Source organism: Enhydra lutris, unplaced genomic scaffold (assembly GCF_002288905.1).
Source record: "Enhydra lutris kenyoni isolate GAN:26980312 unplaced genomic scaffold, ASM228890v2 scaffoldscaffold17, whole genome shotgun sequence".
Classification (NCBI taxonomy): domain Eukaryota; kingdom Metazoa; phylum Chordata; class Mammalia; order Carnivora; family Mustelidae; genus Enhydra; species Enhydra lutris.
In genome coordinates, this window is record NW_019154101.1 from 11,331,282 (window position 1) to 11,342,031 (window position 10,750).

General features: G+C 53.8%; 1 protein-coding gene across 1 annotated transcript; it reads right to left on the reverse strand.

Annotated features, from left to right (window-relative positions):
• Nucleotides 1-348: 348 nt before the first annotated feature.
• Nucleotides 349-9,548, reverse strand: LOC111147666 (peptidase inhibitor 16). Its single transcript, XM_022503871.1, has 6 exons — nt 9,375-9,548; nt 4,592-4,813; nt 2,696-2,805; nt 2,329-2,417; nt 986-1,651; nt 349-781 (listed from the first exon to the last, which is right to left on the reverse strand). The coding sequence occupies exons 1-6, from the start codon at nt 9,528-9,530 to the stop codon at nt 672-674; spliced, it is 1,353 nt and encodes a 450-aa protein (XP_022359579.1). The 5' UTR covers nt 9,531-9,548; the 3' UTR covers nt 349-671.
• Between the last annotated feature and the right edge of the window lie 1,202 nt (nt 9,549-10,750).

Genomic DNA, 10,750 nt, shown 5'->3' on the forward strand with positions numbered 1-10,750 from the left:
GGATCTCCCCTGAATCCCCACCCACCCAGGGAATGAGATGGGAGGGGCAGGAGGGGTCTGGGCCAGGTGGCCGGCCTCGTGCCCCCACAGTGTGTCTGCAGACGAGGCACAGGCCCTGCAGCCTTGCCCATCCAGAGGGCCTTCAGCCAAGAAGCATCTTTGGTGGAGAGGCAGGGTGGTGGGGAGACGATGGGGAGGACAGCTGACCTCTTCAGCCTGGGAAGGCAGGAGGTACTCCTGGGAACAGCCCCAGACTCCGATGGCTTAAGGAAGAAGCCAGGGGACGAGGAGGGATCAAAGGGTTTCAGGGAAGCACTGAGATCTTCTGATCCTGGAAGAGCAAAACCACGGCCACAGGACTACTGGAGATTGAGCACAGGTGGCCGCAGGAACACTGCCCAGAACAATCTGCAGCTAGCTGAGGCCTGGACCTCCACAGAGGCAGAGGCACTCCTGGGGCAGTGCCAGGAGTGGGTATTACAGAGTCCTCCTGAGGGGACGAGGTCACTGGCCTGGAGTCTGGCCAGAAGCTGGGGTCAAGGGGGGGCTCCTGGGCCACAGAGCAGGACCTGCCCAGGAAACTGTGGCCTCTTACTTGGAGAAGAGATGATCCAGAATGGGCATGAGGCCAGGGTCTCCCCACCAGCCCTTGCCTTTGAGTGGTGACTCCTTCAGAAGATTCCAGCCAGCACCAGGGAAGGTAGCAACAGCAGTCCCAGAAGGGGGCCCCCGATGTGACCAGGGCCCGAGTTCAGCCCTGAATTGACACTAGGCTCTGCACCTGTAGGGAGGGAGAGGCTTTGTCTCAGCATGGACACAGTTCTGCCTGACCTCCCACCTTCCCTGCCAGGCGTGCAAGTGGGGGCCCAGCAGCCAGGGAGGAAGCTCTTATTCAGTGGGTACAGCCCACAACACTGATGCTGGGGGCAGGATGATGACCTTCTGGCGACAAGGAGAGAAGGTGGGAAGACACTACATGCCTTACCAGGCAAAGATGACTGCAGAGCCAGGGTGCGCCCACCCAGAGCCTTAGCACTGGCAGAGGCATTGGGGGACTTGAAGGAAGTGTTTCCCATGTGGTCCAGTGTGGCTGGCAGCTCTCTTGTCTTGTCCTGGCCTGGAAAAACTGAGGCCAAGACCTCACTGGAAGAAGGCAACTCGGCCTCAGCCTTGCCCACCTTCTGGGAGTGGGGCAGTGGCTCCCGTGTCCCTGTCAAGAACATCTTGGGGTGCAGAGGACTGTCTGGGCTCTTGGAAGGCACTATTGTCCTGCTGGCCTCTTTGTCTGCCAATTTGAATATGGGATCATGGGTCGATTTGGGGAAGGTAGCTGGCCCCTCATCCAGGGAGAACAGGCTGTGAGTTGCCAAGGAGGAAGGGACCTCAGTTGTTAAGGAAGGTGAGGCCTCTGTTGCCATGGAGAGGGAATCTTCCGTTGCTAAGGAAGATGGGGCCTCGGTTCCTGCAGCAGGTAGAGCCGTGGTTGCCAGGGGGCCTGAGACCTCTGTTACCAAGGAGGATGGAGTTTCCGTTGCCAGGAAAGAAGGGACACTGCTTTTCCTAGAGCCTGAAGCTTGGGTTGCCTGGGAAGCTGGGGCCTCGGTTACCGGGTGAGGCAAATCCTGAGCCTCTTCTGGGTCTGTGATGGGTTCTGACAAGAAACAAGGCCCTGCCTTAGTGCTATAGCGGAACTCCACCTTTCTCACCCCACCACAGTCAAGGCGAGGCGACCAAATGTCCTGCGATGACAAGCAAACACACATCCCCTCCAGCGACTATATCCTTCATTGGTAATATTATTTTATTATAACGTTGTTATTTTATTGTAGCATTAAAACAATGTCTTCTCTATCCACCTCCTTGTCCAAATCTTCCTCTCGGCACTCACACAACCACTTTTTCAGGGGACTCTCCAGCTAGATGCCTGTGCCTATCAAGTCTACCGCTTCCCTTGCTTGTCCCCTTTAAGGACACTTGGCCACGCCCACCACTAGCCCCCCCCACCCCGGGGGAGCCCTATCCTCTGGCCACGCCCACCTCGCCCGCCTCTTGAGGGCCTCTGTCCTCTACCCTTCGCTCCGAGGATTGAAATCCGGTCACTTTAAATGACTGGGCGCCAAAGTGACTGCGCAAGGAAGGCGAAGTGGGCTTGGGAACTCGGAGAGAGTGGGCCCGCAAAGGGTCCCCGAGGGACAAGTCTCGCCAGCCCTTCCCTTCCCCCCCTTCTCCCTTCCTCGCCCCAGCCGGTGCACCGGCTCCGGGAGTCCTTGGAGGCTCTAAGTCCCTTGCAGTCCCTTCCTACTCCTCCCCACCCCACCCCCAACTCACCACAGAGGGAGTTCTCGCAGCGGTAGCCAGAGGGACATAGAGAGCACGGAGTCCCTTCCTGGTAGGGTCTCTTTCCCTTCACGTTCCCCCTGCGGGAGGCGAGGACGATGCTGAGGGCGGGGCAGTTCCTACAAACCCCTGTCCCGATCCCTCCTACACATACCTGTGTCGGAAGTACCCCTGGGTCTTGCACCCAACTAGCTTGCCGGGCGGATGAGAGCAGATTCCCATCGATTCCCTCACAGCTCCCCCAAGAGTATGGGGTTCAGGCCCCAGATTAGCCCCCTCCCACATTCTTAGACTGCCCAGCTCAACCCTCCACTTGGCTGTGCCCATCCTCTACCCGCAGGGCTCCCTGGGCACTCACGGGGGCTCATAGTTGCAAACCAGCAACTGGATATTGATCTCCTCAACACCCTGGAGCTTCTCACAGAAGTGGGAGCCACAGCCAATCCTCTCCGTCTTGGCCCAGACCACCTGAAGAAGGGCAGACCCAACAGTTTAGCCTGGGTGGGACACCAGTCTTGTATGGGTGGGGAGGGGAGGATCCCTACAACCTGTCAGATCCAAGTCTCTGAGGACACTGAGCTTCAGGCACAACTGTGAACAGGCGGTTTGGGAAGAATTTGTCCTGAACCACACACACTATTTCACCAGGCTTTTCTCTGAAAAAAAATTCCCTTTGTATATACCCTCATGAATTCCTCCTGCGAATCTTTTTTTTTTTTTTTTTTACAACTTCCTGTGCATTTTAAACAAGGGGTATATCTAAAGGAATGAATCTCAAACGAGAGAATCTTAGATATCAGCAACAAACAAAATCCAAGGAAGAGAACAGAAGGAACCATTTTGAACATAGAACTTCCTCCCGCTTCACAAATGAGCAGGGGTCTGCTCTGCTGTTTCTAAGTCTGGGTCTCCTACCTGCTAGAACGAATTCTGTCTTAAGTATAAAATTTAAAAATCAAAGCAGCCTTTGTGCACCACCATGGACTGATACCAGCAGACTCTCCTTGCTATTTCTAGCCGGGTCTGCTCAGTAGTCACTCAAACGGAGGCAAGTTTTTGTTGTGAGATCTGGCTCCAGCAACTAATTCTGCATACATCCCCCAGACTGTTTTTTTTTTCCCCTGCTTAAGTTAGCTGAGGATACACCACTGTTGAGCATGCCAGGCGCTGACAGCAATCTTTGCAGGAGGACGTGTGTGTGTGTGTGTGTGTGTGTGTGTGTGTTTTGGGGGTGGCAGTGGGTGTGAGAGGTGGGAGGGTATGGAGGGGAGGGGACAGGGAAGGGCTGCTGGGCCCTCACAACTTCTTCATCTGGATGGATGATGTCAAGATTTCCTTCCCCAAAGATTGGCACTAAAAATACCACTCAAAAGAAGCACTGGAAAGTGGAATTGGTGGATATGGGTGGGAAGAAGGTTGATCTTCCTTTTTCTTTTTTTTTAAAAATTGTTCTGTTATTGTTTGAACAATAAGCATTGGGTGGAGAAGAACAAGAATTCAATAACACTACTGTTAATTCCCCTACACGTATACACACCCCTACAGCACCCGCACCCAGAATCTCTTATCTGGAACTCCAACTTTCAAAGTGCAGTGAGAACCCTGACATAAGCAAGAAGTGACTTGGAGGGGCAGAGAATGATCTCGAAGGTTTCCTGAAACCTTCACTGGGTGACGATTTGCTCTTATTTTACACATGGCTTTTAAAAGCAGAAGAAAATTTAAACACACACAATTGTCTATTTGCTATATCGGTCCCTGGCAGGTTAGAAGCAGACACCATGAGAAATGACGGAAGAGGGACAGTGAGAAGCCAGAAGTCGGGGGCAGTTACCGCGGGGCACAGTCCTGCTTGAGGCCGGAGGACAGGACCGCTTAGAGGTCGGTCAGTATTGCCTAGCACAATAATCATCCACGACACTGGCTCTGCGACACCTAACTCAGGCCCCTTCAGTAGGATGACGCCCAGAGAGGCCATCTAGATTTTCAAACGATTGTGTTTCTTCCAGAGTCACCTGAAAACCGTTTAGGCAGTTTGAGAAGCAGGCTTCGTCAGAGGCCTGGACAACACAGGAGCTCCTGTCAAAACTTCTACGAAGGGTCTCGGGGGCTTAGAGTGGGGGCTGCCTGATCTTGGAGCGGGGAAAGGGAGAGGCAGCCCCTGCCCCACCCCGCCCACCCCGCCCACCCCGCCCACGGCTCGTGCGGCCCCGCCCACTAGTTGTGTAGCCCCGCCCACCCGGCGGGCACGCACCTGCGTGTAGTGGCCGCACATCTGGCCCTGGTCGCAGGTGGCCGCGCTGAGGTTGTAGTGCTCGCGCTCGTGGTGCCACTCCTCCATGGCCAGCGGCACGTCCATGCCCTCTTCCGTGATGGCGAACAGGTTCTCGCCGCGCCGCCCGCGCTCCTTGTTGTGGCCCCACACGCACTGCTGCGCGTAGTCCTTGGCGAAGGCAGCCAGCTCCTCGTCCCACCTCTGCGGGACAGGTCGGAGAGGTGAGCAACGCCTGGCCTCGGGCTCAGTGGAGACAGTGGGGGTGGGTGGGAGAGGGAGGTGGGAATGCCCCCGACTCTGGGGATTAAAGAAGAAGTTTAAAGGTGTCCTGGAGGCCTTTGGAGGCCGGAGACCTTCCCTTCCTGCTGGGTAACTCTTGGCCATGATCAGGAATAGGCCTATGCTCCTGGTGGGCTTCTGCGGGGATGCTGGGAGGGTTCCACCCCAGGCCATGGAGTTGGCTAAACTTGGGACCATTTACCGGCTGTGTGATTTTAGACAGATTGCCTAACCTTTCTGAACTCTCATGGGGCTTCGTGAAGAATAAATTAGATGATGTTTGTGACAGTGTTATCATTAATTAATATTAATATCCCTCTATATGAAAGGAGGGCAGCTGTGCCCTGCCTACCTCCCAGGGCCACCTGACTGCTCTAAAGACCCCAGAATTTCCAATGAGATGTTCAAGGGCTGCATTATTTATCCTGCTATCCTCCACCCCCTTACCCACACACACCATAAATATGACTTGGGGGGGCCAGCATTCCCCTCTCAGGTCCCACTCTCCCTTTGGGGTCACCCAGCCTCCACGGCTTTACCATTTCCAGGCTTCCCTCCCAGGTGCTCTCAACCCTTGTCAGCTAAAAAACCCTTTCCCCAAAAAGATTGTGTCTCCGCGTGACCCTCACCAAGAGGCCTATTTTCAGAGGTGTGGTGTCTCAAGGAGCTGTCAGTTCCCAAAGGCAGTGTTCTCCAGGGGGGACCTCAGGTGAGGCAGCAGGAGGGAGCATGTTAGGTTAAGGGACCTTTGAGGTTCTGTGTGTCCCTGGCTGGGAGGACAGGCCCAGTGTGGGTGGGAAGAAGGATTAACAAAGGATTGATGAGAAAGGCCTGGATCCCATTAAGCTCTGTCCTTGGCTTCTCCTAGAGAAATGGATGGCCTGGCAACAACTCTTGCTCCACCCTCTGGCGGCCCAGCCAGCTGTGGGAGCCAGACAGCCTCCAGAGCGCCAGGAGCTTGGGTGACCGTGAGAGGAAGGGATAGTGTGGCTCCTCACCCACACACGGTTCTCGGGAACAGCTGCCTGGGAGTGCGGATGGGAACATAGGGCTGGGACCGCCCCACTTTGTGACAGCGGTGAATCTCTTTCCCTCCCTGGGTGTTTTGTCCCTGTTCCCTGCAGTTTGCTTAGACTCTGGTAGTAAGCGGGTTTGGGGAGTGGGAATGCAGCAGGCTGTGGGGGACTAGGATTGGGGGGTCCGGGATGACCTGCAGGGCTCCAGACTGAAGCGTGAGCTCCTTTGGGGTAAGACAGTGATGTGGTCCCAGTGTCTGGCACAGTGCTGGCGCATAGCAGGTGCTCAGTAGACATTTGTCTGCTGTTGATGACTGAGACAGACTCTGCTTTAAGCAGTCTCCCTACAGAGCCTGGCTGGATTCCTATTCCGACTGGATGCATGGAGTCCCACCAGCAGAGTCATTTCTGTGGGTCTCAAGGCTTCTCAGTCTTCCAGAAACCACAGGGATTTTTGAGAGTCACGGCACCCACCCACACTGGCCATATGGTCACTATCTGAAAACAAGTTCATTCATTCACTCACTCATTCAGCAGTCCGGGGCAATGTGCTAGCCTGGAGCTAAGAGAAAGGACCGAGAAGCCCAAGTTCACATTGCCATAAACTGCTGATTGGGTCACGATGTGGTCAGTGACAGATTTGCAATGGGTGGTGTAGAGGCACTGAGGAGGGCCATTTAGCCCAACCTGAGGGCAGAGAAGGAGGCACTAAGCTAATGTAATGGCGGCATTAGTCAAGTGGAGGGAACAGAAGGCACAGCATGAGCAAAGGCACAGAAGTGAGAGACAGTGTTTTGGCTGGGGAAGGACAAGCTGTTGAGGTTATAGATGGAGAAACTGAGCAGGAGAGGAGGCTGGAGCCATCAGCAGGGGCCAGACACATAGAGAGAGCCTTCTCAGAAGCTGGAGCTTTATCCTGAGGCTGTCAGGAGCCAGTGGGAGCCATTGAAGAGTATTGAGCAAGGTCAAGCCTGTGTATTGGATTGTTCATTTTGGGCAGTGGAGGCCAGAGGCTGAGGAAGCAGGTAGAGGCTCTTCTAGGAGTCCTTGGGAGAAGTAATGAAAGTTGTATCTAGGGACAAGGATGGGGGAGTAGGATTCAAGGAAAATGGAACCTTCTGGAAGGTAAAGATGGTGACGATTAGATGTGATAGCTAAGGGAGAGAAAAGAGTTCATGATAACTGCCACCGGCCTTACCCTGGATCCATTCCCTCTTTTGTTAATCAAATACTGTGTAATACTTACTGCATGCCACACACTGTTCTAAATGCTTTCTACATATTCACTCATTTAGCCCTCACAACCTACAAGGGACTTACTATATTGTCATCATCTTCAATTTACAGATGAGGAAGCTGAGGCACAGAGAGGTTAAGTAACATAGCAAAGGACACGCAGCTAATAAATGGTAGAATCAAGATTTGAATGAAGCCACCTGGCCCCACAGTTTCTGTATTTACCACTCCTGAGGTTGAGGCTGAGGCTTGTTCATATTTGTCCCAGTGTCCCAGTCTGTCCCCTCCTCCCATCACTTCCCACCGGACCGCAGCATAACCCCTGAGTATCCAAACTGCTTCCCAGAATGTCACCTCACCACCAGGGTCCACCTCTGTCCCCAAAGCAGCTCCTGGGTGGGTAACCCCAGCCTCAGCCAACAAGACTGAAGGGCATCAGGGACCTACAAATGGGGAAACTGAGGCTCAGCACTGTGTTCCAGGCCTCAGTCAGGGAGCTATTGGCAGAGCTGGTACCAGCATCCAGTGCAACGGGTCTGTTGTCCGTAGTTCCTGGTTGCCAGGCAACAGGGCTTGAATGGTGGTGCTGAGTGCATTTCTAGAGGCGTTCCTTGATCTTTCTGTCTACCCTCAGGGCAGGGATTGCCAGTCACAAGTGCTAGATCAGGAAATGGAAGCCTTAGAAGGTAAAAGGAACCACCCAGAGTCACTTGGCCAAATTGAGCAGAACTGCTGGAACTCCAATCCTGGGCCCTCAGGCGCGCTGCTGTATTCCCCCAGGTGTGACCTTGCTCTGGGGCACTAGCTATGGGATCCCTGGACCTTGTTCCTGAGCCTCCCAGGGCACCCGAGGGTCACTGGAGAGGATGGGCTGGCTCAGCCCTCTGGGAGAGCAGGAAGGAGGTAAATTTCTGATTCTCTCTCTCTCTTTTTTTCAAAGATTCTATTTTTTAAAAAAAGATTTTATTTATTTATTTGACAGAGAGAGATCACAAGTAGACAGAGAGGCAGGCAGAGGGAGAGGGAGAAGCAGGCTTCCCACTGAGCAGAGAGCTCGACGCGGGACTCGATCCCAGGACTCTAGGATCATGACCTGAGCTGAAGGCACACGCTCAATGACTGAGCCACCCAGGCGCCCCTCAAAGATTCTATTTATTTGAGAGAGCAAGAGAGACTGGGAGAGAGAGAGAGAGAAGGAGCGGGAGCGTATGAGCGGCGTGAGGGGGAGAGGGAGAAGCAGGCTCCCCACTGAGCAGGGAGCCTGATGTGGGGCTGGATCCCAGGAGCCTGGGATCATGACCTGAGCCAAAGGCAGTCACTTAACCAACTGAGCCACCCAGGCGCCCTTTCTCTCTTTTCATCTTGAACCTAAACATCCCATCCTAACCCTACTGTCAAATAACTCTCCCTCTCGACAGAGGTAACCACTACCCCAAATCTGGCTTCTATCACCTGTAAGCATGGCCCTGTATCTTTACTACATTTGCATGTGTCCCCACAAGTATGCAGTAGTAGTTTTTACCTATTTTTAAACCTTATGTAAATGTGCCCTCCTATACATATATTTCTTGAGATTTCATCCCCAGACCCCATCAGTGTTCTATCTGGGAGATTCAGTCCTTGTTGCCATATAGTCCATGTAGCTCTAATGGTGACCCATTTTACAGATGCAAAACTGACAGTCCTTACTAGGTTAAGGGACCCACCCCAAATCGCAGGTCTTGTCGTATGACCGAGACAGAATGGCAGCTGTGTAATGCTGAGCCTTCTCTGCTTCTGATTCCTGTTCTCTCCCACCTCCTTATACATCCCTCCTACCCTCATGCCAGGACCTCCTACTCCCCTTGTTTCCTCTCCTCATTGCCTTGGAAGGCATCTGAAAGACCATCTTCACCAAGGTGTTAGGAATTTCCTATGTCCCCCCTATGAGGTGCATCAGCATTTTAGGAAGTGCTGGGGAAGGGACCATTGAGTGGGAAGCTGGGGACTCCCAGGCCTGGCTCTACCAGCTGTGTGACTTGGAGGGAGCAGTAAGTCCCTCTGAGCCTCAGTTTCCTGATCTGTAGAATGGGGCTGCTTCTGGGAACCTGTGAATTACATAATGTCTCTGTCACTGATCAGAGAGGTGAGTCTTGGAGATAGCTTCAGCTTGGGGGTGGGAGGAATTGGGGGACCCAGCCCAGCACCCCGTCAGTCCCGGCAGGTGAGTGGCCCCTGGCCACCACACTCACCATATGCAGCATGTCCGCAGCAGGTGGGGACACCTGGGCCCGGTAGAGGTTGTGCAGCTCCACCAATGCGCGCTTCTCATCATCACTGAGGGCGCCGGTGGGACTCACAGTGGTGGCCAGCAGCAGCAGCAGCAGTGGACTGCAGGAGCCGTGCATAGTGGCCAGTCCTCCCAGCCTCTCCCGGCCAGGGGTCTGGCAGCTGGATTTAAAGTCCTTCCCACACAAGCACCACCCTGGCTGGAGACGGCGGGGAGGGGCTGTCTGCAGGCCTGGCCCGGCTCACACAGCGTCTCCAGGAGGGCTGGGTGCTTGGGTCCTGACCAGAGCTGAGTCCACTCCCAGCATTTATCTCCCCTCAGAGTCTTTGGCAAAAGCCTCCTTTCTCTTGGTAACAGGGGCTCAGGCCCAGTGCTGTGTGTGTTCCCCAGTCCCTCCTGAGTTGTGGACAGGTCCTCAGGGGCAAAATAGAGTAACCCAGGTCACACCCACTAGATGCTGTGGACAAGTATGAGGACAGAAACCATGTGGACCCTACTCCTGAGGTTTGAGCAGGTTGAAGGAGCTGAGCAGGTTGAAGGAGCTTATGGAAGGATGGGGGAAGACAGGATGTATTTGCTAAAAAAGACAGGCCAACCAAAACCTGAATCCTGGTTCTGCTCCTTTGCTGACTGGGTTTTTGCCAGTTTTCTTAATCAGATCAGTGGAGTAATAGTACCTACCTCACAGGGGTGGAAGGAGGATTAAGTGAGGTCAAATGCATGTAAGGTGCCCAGGACGGTACTTGCCACTCAGAAACAGTAGACAACAACTACCCACAGGGCATGGCCTTGGCCAGCTCCCAGTCCCAGGGGATGAAGGACTCCTGTCCACAGGAGAAGAGACCTCAGTGTTTCCCACTCTAGTTGTATCCTGGAATAGGGCTTTTCACTATGGATAAAATGTTAGCTTCTGCATACCCTTTGTGAATGCATTGGCTTGAGGTGCTCTTTTGGAAGTGGGACGCTGGGATCTTTCCTGCTCTGAATATCTAGGAAATAGAATGTATCTGTTTTAGAAATCAAGAGAGAACAGAAAAGCAGAGGAATGACTGAGCTGATGTGGCAGGAGTTCTGAGGGGAGTGTATTAGAAGGGAAGTAGGCCCAGGGGCAAGCACTTCCTCTGTAATGATCATGAAGGGCAGGAACCAAGTTCCTGGCCTTCATGAGGCAGGAAATTGAAACCAGTACTCTTGGGGCACCTGGGTGGCTCAGTCAGTTAAGCATCCGCCTTCAGCTTGGGTCATAATCCCAGGGTCCTGGATCCAGCCCCAGTCCGTCTCCCTGCTTGGTGGGGAGTCTGTTTCTCCCTCTACCTCCCCCTCTCCACTTGCCCTGCT